This window comes from Grus americana, chromosome 10, assembly GCF_028858705.1.
Source record: "Grus americana isolate bGruAme1 chromosome 10, bGruAme1.mat, whole genome shotgun sequence".
Taxonomy (NCBI): domain Eukaryota; kingdom Metazoa; phylum Chordata; class Aves; order Gruiformes; family Gruidae; genus Grus; species Grus americana.
In genome coordinates, this window is record NC_072861.1 from 2,331,779 (window position 1) to 2,354,853 (window position 23,075).

The window sequence follows — 23,075 nt, forward strand, 5'->3', positions numbered from 1 at the left end:
ACGAACTTCTGTGCAGTTAAAAACGTCAGCTCTCATACTGCAATTCTGTAGCTTTTCTGTATTTAATAGTTGTGAACTTTAATTGATCGGCTGTGTCAGCTGGAGACCATAAACTCCCTGGGCTAGCAGGCCAATGGCGTATTATGATCCAAATAATCCTGTTGTGGTGCTTTATTAAATGTTTTTAGGTAAATGCAGCGTGTTTCATTAAAATGAAATCCCTGCAGGAAGCAGAACTCTCTGAACTGATTTTATTTTAGAGTGGGGAACTCGGCTTACTATTGCGCAGAATTATTGAAAATCTGCCAACGTACGGCAGGCTCCGGTGGCCTGACAAAAGTACTTACTTCATTTTTGAGAAGTTAAAGCAAAGGTGCGTACGGTTGTGCTTTTAGATTGCTTTTAAGTTGGGGGAAAAAAAATCCTTTCAGTAAAAATATCAGGCGATTAGGGTGACATATTGTGGAAGTTCCTTCTGTTATTAAGGATCCACATTCCAGCTCTCTGTTGGGTCGCGATTAGATTTGTGTCGCTTGCGGGAGTAGGATTCGAGCATTTGGTACTCTGTGAGTATTTTTTGATCTTGCGGTACGGTTGTGTAGTCTCTACATACGTTTTGTGAGTTACCTAAAAGAAGACAAATCACAACAAACCTTGGCAGCAAATGCAATATCCGGTTTGCTGACAATTCTTACAGCTTTGGAACATTCCATTTAATCCTACAACGAGCTCGGGAACCTTTCTTTCATCATCAGTGTGTTTTCAATAGAACTCTTTTAATGCCCACAAGTAAGTAATACGATGGAACTAAAAGTAGATTGCTTTGTGGAGGGCAAGGACGTGATAAATTTAATGCATGTTTTGAAGACCGACAAATTGGAAAGAACATGCAGAAACATCGAAAAACCCCTTCAGTACGACTGTCCTTTCTTTTAAAGAGAGTATCTATTAAAATACAGAAGTGCATGAAACTCTGTTCATTTTCTTCTGCTTATTAGAGTTCTTTGCTCTCTCTTGTACCATAAAGCTCTCTCCTTTGGAGCCAACTCGTTTCAATACAGACGCAGAGTAGAAGTGCTACGTTTGGCCTTACTAGCTCATAGCTCTTCGTGTAATTTACCTTTATTTAAGAGAAATCCTCGTTTTTCTTTTACAGAAACTCGTGTTCCTGAAGTGCCGAGCTCCCTACACGTCCGTCCGCTTGTCACCAGTATCGTGGTAAGCTGGACTCCGCCTGAAAACCAGAACATCGTGGTGAGAGGCTACGCTATAGGGTACGGCATTGGCAGCCCGCACGCGCAGACCATCAAGGTGGACTATAAGCAGAGATACTACACCATTGAAAACTTAGGTAAGGAGAGCGAATTAACCATAATGATAGAGAAAGAGGCAGAGGAATACAGAAAACCAACCCAGAATCCTAAATTTACCGAGTTTGAAGCACGGTGCGTTTTGACGTGATGCTTTCCCTTCAACGCTTCGTACAAAAACTTGCGTGCTGAGCAGCATTCCCTTCTCCTCCTCCTGGAGCTGCGGAACGGGTGGCTTCAGGCAAAAAAAGAAACTGAAATGTCACCGAGATACGGTGGCGTCTACTTTGAAAGAAAAATATAGAACTGCTCCTCCACAGAACTCCCTGTGGTAGGTAAGAGATCCTGCAAGCAAAATAAATATTACTATTGGGAATTATTGAGAAGTTCCATCAAATTGGAGTTTTGAGTCATATTCTAGTAGAGCAACTTAAAATGTTTGTTTTCAAATGGTTTTCCTCACTACTGTTGTGACTGTACGTAAGGCAGATTCGCTGTAATTACAGACTTCTGCTCTGTGAGAACTGCTGAACACTACCGGAAGCTCTGTATGGAGACGTCCTCAACTCAAATTTAGTCCAGTTATTTCATGTATTTCACTTACAAAATAAACTACTGAACAGAGGGAATACGGAGAAGCAGAAAACAGGATTCACTAACAGTTTGCACTAAAATATATTGGACTTTTTTTTTCCCCTTCAGACCCAAGCTCCCACTATGTCATAACTCTGAAGGCGTTTAACAACGTTGGGGAAGGAATCCCTCTCTACGAGAGCGCCGTGACCAGGCCCCACTCAGGTAAAGGCCAGGGGCTGCTTTTACATTCTCATTTTGAAGATGATGCCTGTGTTTTCTTTGTCTGAGTCTCAATCTGCAGTCACACTAAACAAATTCTTGGCTTTTTTCAATTTTTTTAATATCTCGGAATACATTAATAAAAGATTTTAAGCAGAGAAACTCGTTTGCAAGTGAGCCGTCGCTATGCTATGGCTCACTGCGCTCCCTACGAGGCTGTTGGCATTACTTCGTTCTTTCATGTAGATGTCAACACTTCGGTTTGGTTTAGTCCTCTGAAGAGCAGGAATTCGTAGAGATTTTATAGAGCGAGGACATTGGAATTGCAGTTTCTTCAGTTATTGCAAATTTGTACGATACTTGGAATGCGATTGGCATTAACATTCTTTAAAGGACGATGGGAGTTCCCCGTAACGTTTCTGAAGCGGCGTTCACCCATCTAGAAGTCGTCCAGCCCTTTTTCCTCCGCGTTGCTTTCTGGAAGGGCAGTCAGTGGACGTTCTGAGGCAGATAAAATTACTATATGTTTGGGGTTGAATGGACCGAACACTAATACGATTGGGTGTATATATGTATATTAGCATGTATATGTTGTCTTACTGTCTTAAGAAAGGAACACGATGCAAGAGTAATTTTATTCGCCGGTCTTATGTCACCTATTAACTCTGGCTTTTCTCTCTTTTTCTCCATTTCTCACCTTTCATTCCATTGTACTACCCTGCATTTCCCCTTTTTTGTTTTTTGTTTACATTAAAATGCCACCTTCTCCCTTTTTTAATTATAATACACTACTTTTTACCCATCAATTCCCTAGACACTTCCGAAGTTGATTTGTTTGTTATTAATGCTCCATACACTCCAGTGCCAGATCCGTCTCCCATGATGCCACCGGTGGGAGTTCAGGCTTCCATTCTGAGTCACGACACCATACGGATCACTTGGGCAGACAACTCTCTGCCAAAGAACCAGAAGATCACAGACGCTCGCTACTACACAGTTCGCTGGAAAACCAATATTCCTGCAAACACAAAGTACAAGGTATCGGAGTTTCACCACCACTACCAGAGCTGCGTTATTTCAGTGAGAAGAACTTCCATGTTCAAGTCGGGGTTGAGAGTAGAGACGAGCGCTTAGGAAACGGTCCAGAGGCGTGCCCAGGTTTATTCGAGATGCCTGGACTGAGTTCCCATCCGTACTGCTCAGTCAAACCAACAGTTCTGCTAGATTTAGTTGGAGGTAGTTGGTTTTGTGGGCGCCTTTGCGTATGTGCGTGATGGAGAGCGAGACGGGGTGTTGTGTGTGCGCGAATGGAAGAGCTGGCTCGGGGAAGGCAGGCAGATGCTTCCAGAACGACGTTCTGCTCTGGAACTGTGGACACGGTGACAATTTTACCCTCCCTGCGGCACCCTAAGGCGATCGCTTTGCTTGACGGATGGGGGCTTACCTTTAGGGGAGCCAATAATGCATTAATCAGGTACGTGTTACTAACGGCTTCTCTCCAGTTAGCCGGAGAAAGCTGAATTTGTGGAGTGAGTCATGCAGGGAAAATATTTACCCTAACGGTTTTAAGTTTCCTTTTACAACCTTTTCTGTTCATACGACGTTGATAACGAACCTTTCCTTTGGGAACTGAGTGGGTGCAAAATATGTAACACTGACTTTATGATATCCCTGCCTGCCTTGTTTTTCATCTACTGTTTTGATTTGGAGACTAGATTCGGGGTTCGGTTTATTGGTTTGGATTTTTTTTTTTTTTTTTTTTTTTTTTTAATTTTCAGAGTTATCTGGAGGCCTCAAAAATGCTGACTGCAAATTTTACATTTGAAATGAGACTCAAAGGAAATGGTTGTTAAAATACCCAGCTAGTGGAGCTCCCTTTATGCTCTCGCAGAGCAACCTTGTTACAAACCAGATCTCTTTTTTTATTGAAATGAAAAGATGTATATATGTGTGTTCTGCCTCTAAAGGCAAGTTATTTATGAACCCACATTCCCGAGTCATGTGCAGAGGATGTCTCGGGAGTGATTTATAGAATGCTGCAGTTTTATTAGTTAAATGGTTAAAAAAACCCCACCCTCCGTGGTAAATGAAATACTCCCACCGTTCTCAGTGCTGGTGGCCGGCGGTGAAGAAGTTTTATTGTGGACCAAAAAATAGTACGTAATGACGGAATATAGTTCGAACTTACTCGTGGTTAAAAAAAGCATTTGCCTGAAAGGGCGTAGGTTTGCGAACGTTTGCTCTGACAGGTTTTAACCCGTGATGTTTGGAGAACTCGCATCCTGCTTTTTTTTCTTTTGCTTCCACCGTGAATTCCATACAACTCCGTTGAATGTTAACAACTGCTGATTTTTCAGAAAGGCAAAACCTCTTTTCAGCGATGCTGTTCAGTAAACTGCCCTATTTCAGTCAGGTCTGGTAACTTTATTGACTGCCGGCTGGTCTATTGTTTGTCATGGCCAACTCTAGGAGCTTCGTTGTTTATTGCGTGTTTTGAGGCTGCTCACCCAGTTGTATCGGAGCTTCTCCGTTCCGCAGCCTTGCACACAGAAATTGTATCTTTGTGTCGGTTCTGCAGTACCCAAAGCTACGTCTGTTTAACACAGCGTTGTTTCATCCATCCCTCCCGTCAGTAAATGGGATGTTGATACAGTTCATTCAGAATTTTCACGTTTGCTCCCCCCTTCGATGCTGACGTTCGCAAACTCTTTATTAAAGAAGAGGCTGCGTGCTTCAAATACAAGAGGTTCCACCTTAAGGAGCCTTAATTTCTTAAATTTGTGTAGGAGTTGTGTCAACCTAGAGCATTTGAACGCGGAAACTAAAATACTCCACTGTGCTTTGAACCGTGTAGTTTCCCTAACGTGGCTCAGAGAGCGAGTTTCAAGGAATCTTTGCTGGGGGAGCAGCGTTGTCCTACTCGCAGGCTACCTGCGATGTATCCGTGTGCTCTCAAGCATGAGCCAAAATATTAAATCTTAACTTGGATCTTTTAGGGCTCTATAAAAGGAAAATAAATTTTCCAGGGTAATATTGATGAAGTTTATTTCTAGTAGGTGAGCGGGGTTTAGTATCACGGGATGCGTTGTGATCTTAAAAACAGTAAGTGGTGTGAAAAAATGAAGAAAGCGGAGAAGTCTAACGCGCCAGTTTAGCCTTTCATGTGTCATTTACATTCAATATGATGTCAGTGAAACGAAAAGATACCAAATTTCAAAGGCGTAGATGAAAAATACAACTTTGCCTGTACAAAGGACTCCAGCTGCCACGTGTGACTCAAGCTAGGAGCTCAAAAGCACTATGAAGAGAATCGAAAGCTTAAAAGCTGTTAGAAATTGCCGCAGGTCTTCTGGAGAGGAAGAAAAGGGGCGGTTTTCAGGGGGGACGTCGGCTCCAAATGCAGGATATTAGGAAAAGATTTCCCCTTTGGATTTGTCATTACACAGAAGGTCTTTGCGACTTCTGCTGAAGCGTCAGCTATTTCCTACTGTCCCTGACCGCGCCGCGATGGAGGACCTGATTTTAATTAGGTTTATGATGTCTTTATTGTCCAGCTCCGTGACGTCTAACTGGCAAAACGCGTGTCTGTGAACAAGCAAAATACTTTGTACAAATCAAAGTATCACTTGGCTTCGGTTTTCGGAACTTTTACCTGGTGTAACGAGAAAAGCTGTCGTTGCTCTTTGAGGAATAGGGGTTTCCTTTGCCGATTTTGGACTGTTACTCATAAAGCCGTCGAGGAACGTAGATGGCTTTTTCCTTGAAAAAGAATTAGCTGAAAGCAGTTGTTTTGTGAAGGCAGTAGTTAGTAATAGTGGTGTTGTATGGCCCTGTCAGGTATCGAAACAACTACCTCTTCAATTCTGTGTTTAGATGGCTGTAGGTCAAGGTAAGGACTATACGAACATGTAGGTGTAGGTATAACGCTATAATGTATAACAAATACCAGATGCTTTAACCTAAAGGTCAAACATTCTACCTAAACAGCTGAGTTACACATTACACTAGAAACCATTTCTATGATCCTAGATAACCATTTTTTTCTGAAAAATATCTAGATATGACTAAAGCTTCGTTGTCTTCAAGTCTCTCAGCACCTGTACTTTCAGTTGATTTTTTTTTTTAAAGTATGTTAAGAAATTACTGACAATTCTAACAGGAATTTGGAAGGCAGATAAGAGTTTTCCAGAAGGGCTGTTAGTTGGCTGTGCTTCATTGTTTTCCCTAGCCAGATCAGTTAATGAAATGCTGTAAATTAACCCCCCCCAAGCAGACAGTGATTTAGCCTGCCGCATAACGAGTGTGCCCTGGACCTTGTATTGCTTTTTATTATTTCTTTTTTAAATTTATAATTGACTGCTATTAAACGCTCTTGCTGATTGCAGAAAGAATTACTAGTTTAGGATAAAACAACTGCACGTTAATACTTGATTAATGAATTTGCATGGCAGAGCAAAAACGTTACAGAATTAACGGCCGTGGTTATAATACCGCAGCGATGCTGAAATGTTTGAGAGCGGTACCTGAGCCCCGGGTGTCGCAGAGCTGGTGACGGACGGTTTTCAGTTCAGAAGTTCCTGACGCTTTGTTTTTCTTTCAGACCGCAAATGCGACCACTTTGAGCTATTTAGTGACCGGGCTAAAACCAAATACCTTGTATGAATTCTCCGTGATGGTGACTAAAGGTCGAAGATCGAGTACTTGGAGTATGACAGCGCACGGAACAACTTTTGAATTAGGTACTCCTTCGGGTCTTTCTGGAAGGGCTGGCGTTCCGGACGAGATGAATAAAGTCGAGTCTGCCAGAATTCTGGAGGAGGAAAAGCATGTATTTAAAATGATTATGCTGATGAATACTTGCTGGGGGCTTCTTTATAGTTTAGTCAGAAATTCTGATTAGAAAACAACAACATCCTTCAAAATTCAAAGGGATGATTGCATGCGAAAGAATTTACATCAAATTAGAGAGACGTAATGAATAATGTACTACAGTTCACGGACAGGAGAGAATAAAGAAGCGTGTGTTTGAAACATCTCAGAAATAGCATGTTAATGGCAAATACAAAGAAAATACTTTAGCAAATAATAATTAGCATTTGCTATAATTATGATGATAATTACTACAGAGGGAGGAAGCGCATGCAGCAAACGAGGGGAAAAAAAAATCCCAGTAGAAACGAAGACATCCAAATCGGTCCTAAACTCCCGTTCTTCAGCAGGAATTGCCATTGCAGCTCTCGGTGCCGTCGAAACGACGCGCTCGCAAAGTGCAGAACAGAAAAGGGTTTGTAGCCGCCGGGAGGAACTTGGGCCCACCGAGTAACCGCGAGGTCCAGGACCGGTCCCTCGTTAGCTCTTTTTACCCTGCAATGTTAGATGATCTTTGTGCAATTAAATTTCCTGCTCATTATGCTCAGGGTTCTGTTTGAACTGTAAGGACAAAAGAGAGCCTATCCAAATTACCCCGTCGTTCTAAATGAAAATACAGAGAGAAAAAAAAAAAAATCAAGCAGGCAAAGAATTGATGAGACCTTCCAAATATTCTCAAACAAGGAATGGGAAAAAACCAAACCCAAGGTAAAGTCAGAACAGTGCTCCCTTACTCTGAAGCCCCATACACCCTTTGGGAGCTTCAGTTGCTTTAGTTTTGGGTGGGAATCTCGTGATTTGGAGCCAGGTGCCGTTCCGACAGCACAGGTCGTGGCTGAGGCTCCTTCCCCATTCCGATTACCGTGCCCGTCCCACCTTAAAACTCTTTATTTGGTATTTTTGCTGACACACGTCCACATCCAGAACTCTACGCTCAGAGCAGGGACTGTAAAAGTTGCACAAATAAAGTTTTTAAAAGAGAATTTGAAACTCAGAAAGTACAAGAGCGAGGGCGAGATACAGGAGGTCTCATTGCGTTTAAATAAAAAGTAAGTTTCTAGTCGAGGTGGTTGTAAAGAATATTTGTAAATATGACCTAAAAGCTTGGGAACTAAAAATGAAAACTGAAAAAACCCACAAAAAAAGGCTAAATGTATTTTCTCATAACAGATCTTGTGATTGATATTACTCGCCAAATTCCCGAGCGCGTGACTCATTCTTTTGGAATACTCATGAGTAGCAGCGTTGTGTAGGACTTGCTGCTCCTCAGCTAATGCTGAAGGAAAATACGGGATACTGGGGTCAGTGTTGGTCTGTGAATTAGGGATCTCTTGAGGGCTGGTCCTGATTTTATTTTTTTTTCTCTGAAGCTTACCACAGGGCCTTGGATCGTGCTTTACGTCTGTACGTTTCTGTTGAGTGTGTTTTTAAGTATCGGGGATAATAGTTACAGTAACTTCTGAGCTTTTGCTGTCCCGGGGATAATAGGTAGCCATCTCGGCGGACGGACAGATTAATTTCTAACAGGTAACACGCATAAAGCTCTTTAAACGCAGAAAGCACCGAGTACGCACTAAACGTTACTCTTACAGTATTAAATACCCAAGGAGGATTTCCTTTGCCAGAAGTCACCTAATTAGAAGTCTCATGTTTTTCGTAACGTGGCGTCGCAAACCGCGGCTGGTTAACGCACCTTTGGAGCCGCTGGCTCTGCGCCTTCGCGAGCCGTGAACGTGAGCCCCAGCTGGGTATTTCGGCCCACAGCGAGAAGGGGCCCAGGTTGCAGCCCTTAGCTGGAGCAACTTGGGCCATTTCCGCAATTTTAGGCTGGCGGGAGCTGACGGGAGAAGGAAGCGCTCTCTCCTCCTTTCTTTCTCGCAGTCTTGCCCAAGAAAAAAGGTTGGACAATTGTGTTCAGCAAATATTTCTAGATTTCAAATGCTTCTGCGGCACAGGTTTCCTTGCAAATCACAAAACGTTCTTAAGGAAATCATTAAATGATGGATGATGATTTTAAATCTCTGGTGGATGTGCCGATTCAGATTCGAGCAGCAAACTGGCATTGCTAGGTCTTGGTCCTACCCTAAACCTGAAAATAGGGAGATATTTCGTATGCCTTTGCATATAAAAAGTATTTATGTCACAATTTTATGAGGACGGAAGAAACTCGGGGTAGAAGTCATGAACCCCAACTGTTAGAGCTCTGCAAAGATGCCGTGCTTTTGAAGACACGTGGGCTCATTCCGTCATGAATCGCAGCGTCCGTTGCCAGAAACGCTTTAGAAACAGGTAACTCCTGACGGAGATGCTGCCCACCAGATGGCATTTGCCAGTTGAACGGAGTAAATCAGTAAGGCCACTGGCGCCAGGATGGCAGATTTATTTGACGATGGAACATTCAGAGGTTTTATTATTCTCCATGCCTTTTTTTTCAACGGTAAAGCAAATAAAAAGGTTACTTGTTTCTATCTGGTGAAATTGGGCAACCTGTTTCTGATCGCCTGGTCTTTGTTTGCTTGCAGTTCCTACTTCTCCTCCCAAAGACGTGACTGTGGTGAGCAAAGAGGGAAAACCTCGGACAATAATTGTTAACTGGCAGCCTCCATCCGAAGCCAACGGCAAAATTACAGGTGCGCTTTGCATGAGCAATAACGGCAAATATAAGATGCCTGGTTAACAGCAGAATATAATCTGCATAACTACGTGAGCACGTTCCGGACTTCGTTTAGCCTGGAGCTAGCCGAGAGGTCTATATCTTCTTTGTCAATCTTTTTAGTAGCTCGGATTAATTATTTACTTTTGTACCTAGTAAAAATATATTAAGATATAAAATAACTGCAGTGTGAAATTGGAGTCTAACCAGAAATATAATTGAAAGTTGAAATATCTCAATAACCTTTGCCTTCATCAGCTTGCGCTGCTCTAATAGCAGGCCTCCAGAAATATATCTGTGATGCTGCCGGCCCATCGGTATTTTATATAGCAGACTCCATCCCCGTGCTCTTTGTCATCTTTGCGTCACGTTTGTGGCGCAGAACAGACTTACAGCCGGTTTATTAGTCCCCCGGCGTAATCGTTAGGAGCAAACTGTCGTTTGCCTTTGTAACCGCATCACTTTCACGTAGGATAAAGAATTTTACCGAAAATAATATTACTGTTTCCTTTCTGTAGTTTCTGTTTGGATTCACGTGTCTAAAGGCTTTTTGATATAATTCAATTTTCCCTTCTTACTCCAGGCTTTAAGCTTAAAGCAGATTTTTTTGGCGTATGGTTTGCAGCGTATGGTTTTGCTTTTGTTCTCAGAATTAACTGTGGTGCAGAATCAAACCTTTGAAACCTGTCAGCAGCTGGTGCGTCCGATCAGGCGGTACCGTAGCCCAGGTTCTAGACAGGAGACGAAAACCAATTCGATTCCTCTAAAAAGGCAGAATACTGGAGACTCTTAACCTTTAGTAATTACTCTAAACTTAAGTAAGCTGTGAGACAGACCCCCTCAAAGGCAAAGCAGCACTATGCATGCAGCCCAAAGGCTGCGGGTAAGACGGTGGCTGTAACACTTACGCTGGAGTCAGTGCTAAAACGAGCGCCGGAGGGGTCGTGCGACGCACCGGGGCGCAGCTCTTCTGCATCGTCGCGTGCCGAGTGCGGCTCACAGGTAGAGCCGTAAGGACGCAGCTCTAACAGACGGCAGCTTACTCTGCAGCAGAATGCCTGTCCGAGCCATTTGCGTGTCTCTGCACGCATATAGCTCTTTATATGTTGTATATATATTTTTATATTGGCTATAAAGCCAGTTCTGCGTTAGAAACCCGAGCCTTTATCTCAACTGGAGGTTAAAGGATGGGGTTCCCGGCGGTCAGGGAGGGTCATTCCGGCAGGTGTGAAACGTAAGGCACGGATATCCCCAGGCTAAAGACAAGCCCATCATCTCGCATCAAGTGCATATAGGAGAAAGGGAAGACAACGTACAAAGAAATCAGCATTTCCTTGCACAATGTGATTAGCAAAATTATCGTAGGCATTCAATTTTCCAGGTAAAAAATCTCCTTGCACTGTCTGTACTGTGAAGGAGAACCTTACATTTATTCATACGTGTTGAATGAAAAGCTGTAGTATTTGTTAGTTTTTCCATAAGCAGCAGTCAACGGCTATAAAAATCCAATAAAATCAATCATTCCGTGGGAAGTCTGAGTCCACCAAAGATGAGATGCAGGGCCGCGTGGCCTGAGGGCCCTCTGGTGGGGACAGCCACTGCCAGCGGGAGAGCGGCTGCCGCCTCCGGTGACGACTCCTTAGCTCAGCTCGGTTCCGTGAAAACTAAGCGCTGATGGAATTCCGCGCACCGGATAGCGTGGCTGTGGGATGCTTCTCTTTTCAGCTCTCATCTCCTTTTGGTGCGGATAGGATCGATGTGAGATACCGAACTGTGCTAATCTGGGTTCCAGACGCTCGTGCACCGTTACAGTTGCTGACTAATTAGTACAGTCAGAAGTTAACAAGTAGTCTGGTGCCACTCTATTCTATATAGTGCTTTCAACTGCGTGTGTGTGTGTGTATGTATATATATATATATATATATTTTTGTCCCCGGGACAAGGGAAGCAGCAATTTGTGCAGGAACCGGCTGATGGCACAGCCCTATATTGGTGCAAGTCTCTATTTTATGCCAGGGCTCTGTGTTTCTCATATAACAAATGTTATAAAGTTTTTATTTCGTATTGGTTCGTATGTGCAGTATATTTAATAACAGATCATAAACTCTTCCCTTACCTTTTTTTTGTGACATGCAAGATAACTTCAGTTCTCTTCGGATTATTGTTGTCTGTGTTAATAAACTGAAAAAGTAATAAAAAAATATAAACTATTAAACACACGCTCTTTAGCTATGCACGAGAATGTTTTGTTGTTTTAAGGTGAACTATTTTCTCTAAATATTAATACTTTGAGGATGGTTTATAATAACAGCTTTATATTATTTGGGTCTGTGAACACATAAAGAGATGGGATTTCTCCGTATTCAATGAATAGTGGTCAAAAAAAAAATTTATATTTTAAATGGATTTTTTTTTTTCTCACAACATACACTGTTGAACAATTTGAAATTTAAGATGGGAAGGCTGCCCAATATTCGAATGCATTCTTGGTCTTTGAAAAAGTAAGAATGCACTTTGAGAAAACCCATAATCACTTAGGTGTGCAAACATCGTTAAAAGTCAATAGAATATCTGCTGTGAGATCTTCTGACCGTCCTGTTCTCTTACCTATAAAATTCTTTTGCTTTTTCCTCTGAATAGGGTACATCATTTACTACAGTACGGATGTGAATGCTGAAATACACGACTGGGTTATTGAACCCGTGGTGGGAAACAGGCTGACCCATCAGATACAGGAATTGACCCTCGATACGCCGTATTATTTCAAAATCCAGGCTCGCAACTCGAAGGGCATGGGGCCTATGTCTGAGGCAGTTCAGTTCAGAACCCCAAAAGGTAAATTATCGCATTACATGTGTATCTTCCCCCTCGTTTTCTGAATGCAGCCTCTGCAGGGATAAGAAACCCGTAGCGTGAGTTTTATATTTAAACTGGGAAAGACAGGAAGACGCTGGAGTTTGACTGGAATGAAATTTTCTATTTTCTATGTGCAAGAGCAACCCGATAGAAAATTTCCTATATAATAATCCGTCTATCAATACATTTGCAAATGCTGCTCAGCTGTTTGATTAATTGTGGCGTTTCGAAATTCCTGGTGGGCACTCAGGTCATCTAATTATTAATGGCGAGGGTCCGTGTCCTAAATGTGCTTTTTTAGAAAAGCAGTTTTTACTTGCTTGAAGATTCTAGATCTCGCGTGTCCCGTCTGCTCCGGCTGAACTGGCACAGAGCAGCAGGCTCTGGGGTTGGTGGCCAGCGACTACCGTCCGGTGACTTGGATGATATGAAGGGAACTAGCGGGACACAACAGGCTCTTAAATCAAGAACTGCTTGGCGGTGGGTAAGCAGTGAAATAGTGCGAATGCATGAGAGCTAGGAGGAAAAAAAAAAAAGGTAATCTAAGGAGAGGAGATTTTCTAACAGTCCTTTTTCCACGAGTATCGGTGGTTAGAAATGAGGCGCGAGCTAGTCTGCTTATGCTATGTGAAACTTTAAATTCTGTCTCTCGCTCCTTCAAGCCTTGTGATCTTTCTCTTGTTTTTTTCCTTCCCTGTGCTTGTCCCGCTAGCTGAATCCTCAGATAAAATGCCTAATGATCAAGGTAAATGAACAGCCACGCTTTCTCTTTCATTCCATCCTTCACACGTTTTGTTTTTCCTGTCCATGTGCTGTTGCATTTCCTAAACGAAACAAATATCCGCTGCTCTGACTGTCAGTGAGCGAGATCCTGGTGTGCTTTTAATAGTGGAAGAACTGGAAGTCCTCTTTGCGGTTTGGGCGTTAGGAATATCAAGTGATCTCCGTAGTCACACGAAGGGACACGCGGGTTGTGCCGGAGCTGAATCATTCTGTCAAAACAAATTTGGATGAAGTGATATTCCAGCCAGGCTCTGACCGTTGCTGCGAGATCTCAGTACGTAGAGACGGAAGATCAAACAGTTACCTAATTAGCACAAGTGCTGTTTTGTGAGCTCTCCATCTATAATTATTTTCGTAATAAAGGAAAGTATGCCTGCTCTAGAAAGCTTTTCTGCAAGAGAGATTCTGCTTGTCAGCTCATTTAGACTCCAGACTCTCCGGAAGAGCACAGCATTAGCTGCTAAAAGCCTTAAGGTTTTAAAATGCTAGCTTGAAAAATGGGAGCTTTGAGTTTAGAGCCTTGAATTATCAGGTGAATGTCCCTGGGCTATTTTTGCTTTCTTCCACATAACCTACAAGCCCAATAAAGAGGGGAAGAATTAGTCTAAAGGGATGAGTTTAAAAGGACATTGGCAAGCAGCTCAGACGTACCATTAAAGAGATCCTAAAGGGGTTGAGAATGAGCTTCGTTCTTTGACTTGCTTTTCGACTTGTGACTTGGAAGTAATTTATTAAATACGCTTTTACCTTCTGTGTACCAAATCGTGCCGATACCAGACCGTCACGGAATAAATTCATATCCAGGCTCGTATAACGGAGGTGCTAGGCGAGATTCAGGCTTGTGTGCAGGGAAGCAGATGCTCGCCGTGTCGTCATCGCTAGTGCTCAATTGCAAGTGGAAGGGAATGGGGGAAGATGACAAGGTTTTATTTGAAAGTTGCTCTTTTCTCTTCTGCGCTATTCTCACCTCAGCAGATAGCTAAATCTTCTCATCCAGCATTAGCATCTTGAAGTAACAGATTTTTCTAGTTACAATTTGATTAATATTTATAAAATTGGTTTATTTATAAATCATAAAACCTTGCCTAGAAGCCAAGAGAGTTTTGTTTCAGAATTCCTGTAAGAACGCTCGGAGATTATAAATCATGGCAGTAGGTTAAATGTAGAAAAGGAGAAGACGAGCTGGAGAGCAGAAGAGCCTGCGCTGTGACAAGATCACTAAATTGCGGAATTGTGTCCTTCGGGAAATAGTAGATGAGTTATTAGGGACTGGAAGGAACAAAACTACAATGGGATCGAGTCTGGTCTTAGAGGTTCTGTCTTTTTTTTCCTCCACTCCCCTACTTTAACGCTTCTCTGCTATATGAAGCACGCCATATGGTTCTTCCACGCATGTTGCTGTCAGGCTCCAAGGAGTTGCACTGGCCCGGCACGAAAGCAAAGGTTAAGGTATCTAATCCTGGTAAAACTATCCCAAAGTAGCACCAAGTGAAAGCATTTTGTCTGGCTGCAGATACCTAGTGGGTAACATGGAGATTGACAAGCTAGGAAAAAAAAAATAAATAACAATTTGGAGTAAATGTTATCTTCAGCTGTTCCTTAATGTAGAAGGAAACGGAGAACGCAGGTAGTTACTCCCAAGGATGTCTACACCCTTTGGAAACACGACTGCTTGCCAGAACACCGCTATCTCCGTCTCACTGCCATCCAGCGTTTTTATCATCTAAATAGGATTTATATACTTTGTCACGTACACGCACTCGTACGGGGGGTATATAAATCTGCAGCTGGGCTCTGTGAGTACGTACGTTGTTCCGGGGAGTGCCGAGCCCGTGATAAACCGCGCCGAGCGTGTGTTACACCCGCGCGTGATCCTCGTTGGTCTGCGCAGGTGACTTTGTGTATCTCGTTACCTCCTCCGTTATTTTATGTCATCTGTTAACTTCAGTAGCAATGATATTAATTTTCTTTCCCGGTGTTATTAAGGAGATTGAATTACACCTGGCCAAGCACAGGTCTTTGCAGAACTCGTTAGAAATATCCCTCGTGACTAACGATTCTGCAATTGTAATTCTTATTCTTATCAGTTAATTAGTTCTTAATCTTGTTAATTTGTGCCACCTTACTTTTTTTTATTATGCTGTTTTTACTAAAGCATTGTAGAGTACTCAGTAAAATGGTTTACGGAAGTCTAAATATAGTATGTCTGCATAGTTACTGTTACCAACCAAATTTATAACTGACATCTAGTTTGTTTGAAGATACCTGTTTTCAGAAAGATGGGCATAAAGTACGCCAGCAGCTCCTACCTCTCCCCTCCTCCCTGATCTTGCCTGTGTTAAGGCTCCAGCCGCTGCGCTAAAAATGCATAGGGTGTCTGTTTGTCCTTTTCAATAAAATGTTGTCAGTTATTTTTATTCCCCCCGTCTCCCGCAGCTCCTCTGCTACGGCAACATATCTTCACGTGGGGGGGGGGGGGTTCACATCTTTTCAGTGCAAGTTATCTGGTCATACAGATGTAAATATATTCAATGTAAGCTACTGAAAATGCCGTTAAATTATTTCATTGCTGCTGCAAAATTATTACCCCAGGACTTCAAAAAGAGAGCGTGTTTTCCCCGAACGCAGTGCCCTCTCTAGACTGGCAGGTGCAATATGTCTTTTTTCGTAGGGATTTGTCCTGCACCACGTCTTTTCCATTATTTTATTCTACATCTAACTCCTCTCTGTATCACGTAACATTCCTTATCACCCTTCTCGGGGCTTAATTCTTGCTGGGACCTTTTGCTATTTTTACCAGTTGTCTTTATTTCACAGCGATTAATTTACAGCTTTGACTTTAGGGTCACAATTTCCACTTGTTACACATCCTTCAACACTTGTTACTTCTTGATCAGAGTGGATTTTTAACTGGGAAAACCCTTCTCCCAATTGGGAAACTGCCAAATTTGCAGACTTTTGGGGTTTTCGGCTTTTTGTGTAGACCAGTGTAAAAATATGCAGAGTATTTTGGATTCCTATAACAAGAGGAATGTCGTTGTTTGCATCTTGCTGTACGTTTCCCCCCCCCCAGGATTTTTATCATTCACGGTAATTTTGCATTAGTGCATTTTAACGAAAACACAGAACTGAAAGGACCTGGGGGGTTTGTACATCTTTATCGACGGGAAGCATTCTGCTAACTCAGGAGAGGTCTTAACATTAGCGGTGAACTTTCCAGTCTTCCACGCTTACTGTAATTAGGCAGTAGGAAAAGAAACCTGTCTAATTACTTTTTCAAGATGATTAACTGTCTGTACAAGTGTGGCAAAGCCATTTGCCTCAATATGTACCTGTGTATTACTGCTGATAATTTTTATTATATTTTCAAAAAGGAATACTAGTAGAGGCTCCTAAGCTTACTTAGGGAAAAAGTATAACATAGGAAACTCATTATTAAATAGCTCTTTTGAAGAAGCAGTTCTCTTCTTGGAGAAACACAGTTGCTGTTCGAAGTCAGATCACGTTGTAGGGGAGAGAAAAGGAGAAAAAAAATTCTCACAGTGCTTCAGAGAAGTTCTGAAAGCGCTACCTTAGAAACGCTGGTGTGTGTTTACGTGTATGTGTGGGTATATGTACATATATTAAATTTTCACATATATGACCTTTCAGCTTCCGGATCTGCAGGGAAAGGAAGCCGCCCAGTGGACATAGGACCGGATTACAAACCACCGCTCGGTGGTAAGTCTTCTTCTAAAGCTTTCCGATGTACATGCAGTGTCTTTTGGTGCTTACTGCAAATAGTAAGCTGGTTACGACCCTGATTACATCCGTTCCAGTAACTTTTGCTGATGATAGTTGTTCCCGCTCAAGAAATTGTATCACGCTTCTGTTGTAGCGGTCTTGCCTGCCGTGTGGGGTATATGGAAAAATACCATTGCGCGCATTTACTCTTCAGTCTCGATAAGCAGATCTTGTTCCCAGTTTAGTTTTCAATGGTGGCTGTAGCGCACAAGTGTAAAATTAATTCAGTAAAAACATATTAGGAAGGAAGAAAATAATCGTAACTCCTTCTCCTTATTAGCTCTGTGCATTGCGGAAGCCTGGCCCTAAGGTAACACTCATTAGCGTTACAGAAAACGTGTTTGTTTCAGAGAGAAGCGACCACTGTTGAATACTGATACCGATTCGTGTGATCGTTGGGTCCAAGGGGGATGCCTGTAGTGCTACAGCTTTAGCAAGGTCCCAGCTTAATTCTCCTTAGACTCTAAACTATTGAATTTTTTTTTATGATAACTGTTTGAGTAGGGTGAACATAAATTTTTGTAGACCGTTAGTTGGAAATGGGTCTGTAAAGCATCTTATAGATTTACCAATTGTACAGCAACACGATCGGCAAACGACAAAAAACCAAGCAAGCACTTCGCTTGAAATCCTAACAGACAAACCAGCTTTGCCGTTCTGCTAATCCGTACGATTCTCAAAGTCTTTGAGGGGCACCGCTGGCTTTTGATGGGCGTTTCTTCTGTATAATAAACAACCCCCTTCTCCCGTCTCAAACTCTTACAGGCAGCAACAGTCCCCACGGAAGTCCCACTTCTCCCTTGGATAGCAACATGCTCCTTGTAATCATAGTGTCTGTTGGAGTGATCACCATCGTGATAGTGGTGATAGTCGCTGTCTTCTGCACTCGCCGTACTACGTCTCACCAAAAAAAGTAAGATGTCTAGCCGGCACTTTGCTCCGTCCTACCTTTCTGACGTTATTATTTAATCTTTTCTTTATGATGCTTTAGAGTTTATTGCTTTGAAGTCTTGTGCGCTGTAGAAACTCCGTCCCGACAACAGATTAGTAATGCAGTTTGAATTCGTGTGTTTGGAAGATAACGTGCATCAATACAGCTAAGTTATCACGCGTGTGATGATGTTCTGCCTTTCCTAATCAGTGTTTCGGAGTCTACAAACCATCGAGAGTTTACAGGCAAACTGGGGCAGTGCTTTCATGTATACCTGTGCTTGCCCCTCTCTGAGGAGAAATTATTCTTTAAAATATTGTTTCCAAACTCAAGCTGATCCATCTGTTTAGAGCTCTGTGAGCTCAACAGGCTCAGGCAGATTCTCACGTCTGTTCTTAGCACGTATTTCTCTCTGTGGAGGAGGTTTACAGGCTGTGCGTGACCATATCTGGGTTTTAGATAGGTTACTGGAGTGGAATCTGAACCTGGTACTGGACTCCTTAGAAAAGTGCTCCAAAATCCTAAATATAGGTGTGAATCTGAACTCTTCCCTCACTCAGAGCGTCTGAATTAAGACTACAGCAACGATGCTTCTCTTTATAGGAAGGTTGTTTCTGCGTGGTCTGTGAAAGAACTGAACAGAGCTGAAAGCCTTTTTTTTTTTCAGTTTGAAAAGACTCTGTTATGCAAAACAGAGGTTTAAGAAAGCGATTAAAAGCCAGGTTAGAAGATAATCTCCACGTCCTTTGCTGAAGCTGAACCATCCTGCAACAATACAAGAGGAGAGCAAGGATATATGAGTGACGGTCTAGCAACTCAGGGATGTGCTTGGGAGAGGGCAAAATTCCTGGGTCTGTGCCCAAGAGACGTATTTTGCTCTCCAAGAGCAGAAATAACCCTGGGAAATGCTGCCTTTGTTTCCCCGATCTCTAAACGCGTCCCCTCTTACAAGAAGCACCCCACAACCAGCGACTAACATTCCGATCTGTCCTACTCATTCAGCTACAGTGCTCAAAGCAGCACGTCTGCCTGCGTATCGCCTACACGAGAGGCCATATTCCGTTCGTTGATATTTTCAACGTTTTATTTAATCACATCTTAGCCATTTCTAGCAAGCGTGCAACCCAGAAGGGACACCTTCCTCCGTCCTTGCCGGGGTCCGAAGTGAGGAAGTGTGTGTGGAGGGCAGTGCCGGAACTCTGCATTTTATTTTTCCATCACGTCAAACCGCTGCTATTCACCGGCGATGAAAAAGCACGTTAGTTAGATGTGTCTGACCTGAGCAGAGGTAAAATGAACGTTCCTGTCGTTAACCGTCCTATTGGGATAATTGGCTATTTGCATACTCCTCCTACAGCTATTGTTTGAGGTTGGTTGTAAGCCCGGGAGTACAGGCACAGCGTGTTGTACGGACGCTTCATGTTTAGAATATTCTCTTAATAACCGTAAGTACAGGAAACTTAATTTTCATTAATGAAAGCTTAGACTGTAGAGCACAGTTCTGCAGCATGTGGTAGACAAATTTCATGGCATCAGAGTTGCAGAATATGCTTTGAGATGTCAGATGTGCTTATATGTAAAATTCAAAGCTTCCTGCCCAGTGGGTAGCTTTTGCTCAGCTGGATACAAGATCTGAAGGAAATCTCAGTGAAAATTTACCTTTTTCAACAAGTGAAAGGAAACCTACATCTAAGAACGTTGCCTTTGTTTTCCTTCCCAAGGAAACGAGCTGCCTGCAAATCAGTGAACGGGTCCCATAAGTACAAAGGAAACTCCAAAGATGTCAAGCCTCCTGACCTTTGGATCCATCACGAAAGACTGGAGCTAAAACCCATCGATAAATCTCCAGATCCCAATCCAATCATGACAGATACCCCAATTCCTCGCAACTCCCAGGATATCACCCCAGTTGATAATTCCATGGACAGCAATATCCATCAAAGGCGGAATTCCTACAGAGGTGAGCTATCAACGAGTACTTTGCCCATGATGTTTAAAATTAAATACATATTGCTGTATCTGGTGAAATCATTTTATTCAGTTACCCTTTTTTTGTGTGTGTTCTTATTTTCCAAGTAGTGAATTGGGTTTGTGCCTAGTTTATAAGACTCTCCAAAAAGGATAGATCGCATGTTTTAGTGAGAAAATTGAGTGCTCAAGAGTTAAGTCATGAATTTCCCATGGTAAATACTGATTAGTAATCAGAAGAGCATCCAAGAAGCATTTCATATTAAACTACTGAGAGATGTGGGTGGCATTTTTTCAGCGGTCAAACGCGCACTATCAGGTTTTGGTGCTTTAACCAACCAGCTACCGCTCAGCTCTTGAGGCGTGGGTGAGTTTTCACACGGTGAGTGGTTAACTTTGTTCACGCAGCACGTCTCATCCATACGTGCGACTCTCGGTACTGCCCAGAGCCGCACTGCCGGCGTTCCTCCAGTGCCCGATAATCTTTACCCTAACCCTTCTAGTGAAGGGTGAAAGAACTGGTTTTATCAGTTACGAGTCACAGAACTGCTTACAAACAGGACAGCCCAGAACTAAAGAGAGGAGGAGTGAAATCACCTGCTATGGCATCACAGAAGTCTCGCTGCAATGGTAAATAACCTTCAGTATTTTTCCTTCAGGGCATGAGTCAGAGGATAGCATGTCCACACTGGCAGGAAGAAGGGGGATGAGGCCCAAGATGATGATGCCTTTTGATTCTCAACCACCTCAGCGTAAGTCAAAAGCCCGCCTACCAGCTGGCTTGAAATTGGGAGCACCCAAACAAGCCAGGCACACACGCGGTCACGTACTGCCTTCCTGCTTACTCCTCCGAAGTAACTCTGTCATACCTGCAGTGGAACCAGTTCAAGGAAGGCATCCTGAACTCCTCATCGTGAAGGCAGGGTTAGATCAAGTTAAAAGGAAAAACGGGAGAGCTGTATTTGAGCGAGCAGGAGGCGTGCTGGAAAAGCGGGAAGAGTTAGGAGTGTCCAGCAGTCTGTCTGTCCCAGTCTCCGGCAGTGGCAAGTGCAGGTGCTTTTTAGGGGAGAGCCTGTGGGCCTGGCTGCTTTTTATAGTTCATTCCCTTTGTACTCTTTGAGTATCCAGCTGTTACACAGGCATTGTAGAGGGCTGGTAAACATCTGTCAGGTTCTTCTCCACCGTTACTCGTCATCCCCCCAGACCAAAGAGTCGTAACCTTTTTAGCTTCCCCTCGTGAGGCATCCACTCCATCCCTTTGATGGCTTTAGTTGCCATTCTCAGAACCTTCTCTAACTTTACTACATGCTTCCTGCGGTTCAGAGAGGCCAGAGCTGCACAGTACCACGGTCTTACACAGCAGGAAACAATGTCCTTGTTGCCAATGCCTTCCTCGCTGAATGAGGTGCTACATCTCGTTGAGTTTTTTTGGCTGCTGTTGCATATTGAGCTAATGATATCGGAGATCTGTCAACCGTGTCTCCGAAACCTCTTTGCCAAGTTGTAACTGCCAGCTCTGAGTTCAGCATCATACAAGTCCCGTTTGGATTATTTTTCCCTCAATGTATTACTGTACATTGAAGCTACGCTAAAGTTTACCTGCCATCTTTTTGCCCGCTCACTCGGTGCAAGGAACTCGGAGTTCCTTGCCATCAAAATAGCATTTGACTACCCCAAAGACCTTAGTATTTCCACACTTGAAGATTTCTCTGGTTGCTTCCATGTCCGGGTCACTGAGTTAGATAGTTGACTAAAACCAGTCCCGACAGGGATATCTGGGGACTCTCCTCTGTCTTGAATATTGATCATCGAGCCCTTCCCTTTGCTCCTTCCTACCTGTAACCAGCTTTCAGTCTAGTTAGAAGAGTTTTCCCTCCAAGAGCGACTTAGTTTTTTAACTTTGGAGTGGACCCTTGCCAGAGCCTTTTTAAGAATTTAGCTGTATTAATATTCACTGGTTCCCTTTATCGACGTACTTATTGGCACTGTCTTGAAACTCTGAGGTTAGTGAAGCAGGATTGACTTTTACAGGAGTCAAACTCACTTTTCTCTAAATGACCCTGTTTCCCCATATTTGCAGTGATCAGTCTTACACCGAAACGTTAAACGTAACCGCTGTCCCCGCTGCATGGACAGCTAGTGAAGCAGTTCTTGACCAGCTGCAGTTTACAGTCCGCTCTCCTCCGGCAAACCAAAATCAGTCTGGATTTACGCTAAAATGTGATAGCGGCTCAGGAGCAGCTTCCGAAACAACTTGGCTACTCACCCAGTAGGAGAGAATTGGAGAGCTGAGGCAATAGATCACCCCACGTCTCGGTCCAAGACGTCCCCACTCGTGAGCTAGTCCGCTGATTTACTGAGCAGAAGAACTGGCTCCGAAGGAGTAACACTGCTCATCTTTTGGGAAGGGTACCAAAAGCCTGCAATTTGTAGAGTGGGTTTGCTCCACAACGTGTCGCTTATACTGATTTATTAGAACGTGGATAGACCACTGATGGAGGCTGGGGTTTTGGGAGTCTGGCAGAGCAGACTTTTAAATGAGGAGGATGTCTGGTTTGTTATTTCTTACCTGTGTATTTCTCTATCAGTTAATGATGATTTGAGCAAAAGTGCTGAACTGAAATTTTGCTGAGGCAGTAGAAATATATTTTTATTAGTATCATGAAATATTTTGAGAGTTAAACAATATATCTAGTTTTCAAATGATGTCTCTGAGATGGAAAGGGACTTGGCTAAACCTCCAAACAACCGGACTGAAACCCTGGCTTGAGAACACAAGTAAAAAGCACAAAAGTTCCCATGCAGTGACAGAACTGTGGGGCAAAACGACACAGTGCTTATTCAGGCAATTGCTACCACGATGTCTTGTGGTTTCTGGAATGATTTCAGGCCAGTCCATTATGTTTCAACTTTCTAACTTTTTGCTTTATTTACCTGAAGTGAGCGCTTGGTTGTCTTGGCCTCTACCCACTTTTTCAAGTGTCCTGATGACCCAATTAGTTCAGTTTGTGAATTTTCAACTGTTTGCTTGGTTTACAACCTTTTTACAAGAGTAGTATCTTTTTTTTTCTTGGTTTTAAAATAAATAGTCTAATGCTCCTTGTTTTCTCCCAGTTTTAACATGTA

The 23,075-nt window shown here is 42.9% G+C and overlaps 1 protein-coding gene across 10 annotated transcripts in view; it reads left to right on the top strand.

The window, feature by feature from the left end:
* Positions 1-23,075, top strand: part of NEO1 (neogenin 1) — a 203,405-nt gene that overhangs the window by 170,039 nt on the left and 10,291 nt on the right. For 4 of the 10 annotated variants that reach the window (XM_054836189.1, XM_054836196.1, XM_054836192.1 and 1 more), the window contains exons 15-25: positions 1,157-1,351; positions 2,013-2,108; positions 2,920-3,143; positions 6,706-6,844; positions 9,497-9,604; positions 12,269-12,463; positions 13,197-13,229; positions 16,919-16,987; positions 17,816-17,963; positions 19,703-19,941; positions 20,609-20,701. In XM_054836189.1, the coding sequence (XP_054692164.1) occupies positions 1,157-1,351; positions 2,013-2,108; positions 2,920-3,143; positions 6,706-6,844; positions 9,497-9,604; positions 12,269-12,463; positions 13,197-13,229; positions 16,919-16,987; positions 17,816-17,963; positions 19,703-19,941; positions 20,609-20,701 (1,539 nt within the window). The remainder of the gene's footprint in view (positions 1-1,156; positions 1,352-2,012; positions 2,109-2,919; positions 3,144-6,705; positions 6,845-9,496; positions 9,605-12,268; positions 12,464-13,196; positions 13,230-16,918; positions 16,988-17,815; positions 17,964-19,702; positions 19,942-20,608; positions 20,702-23,075) is intronic. The other 6 variants (XM_054836191.1, XM_054836195.1, XM_054836190.1 and 3 more) reach the window with 4 other exon arrangements.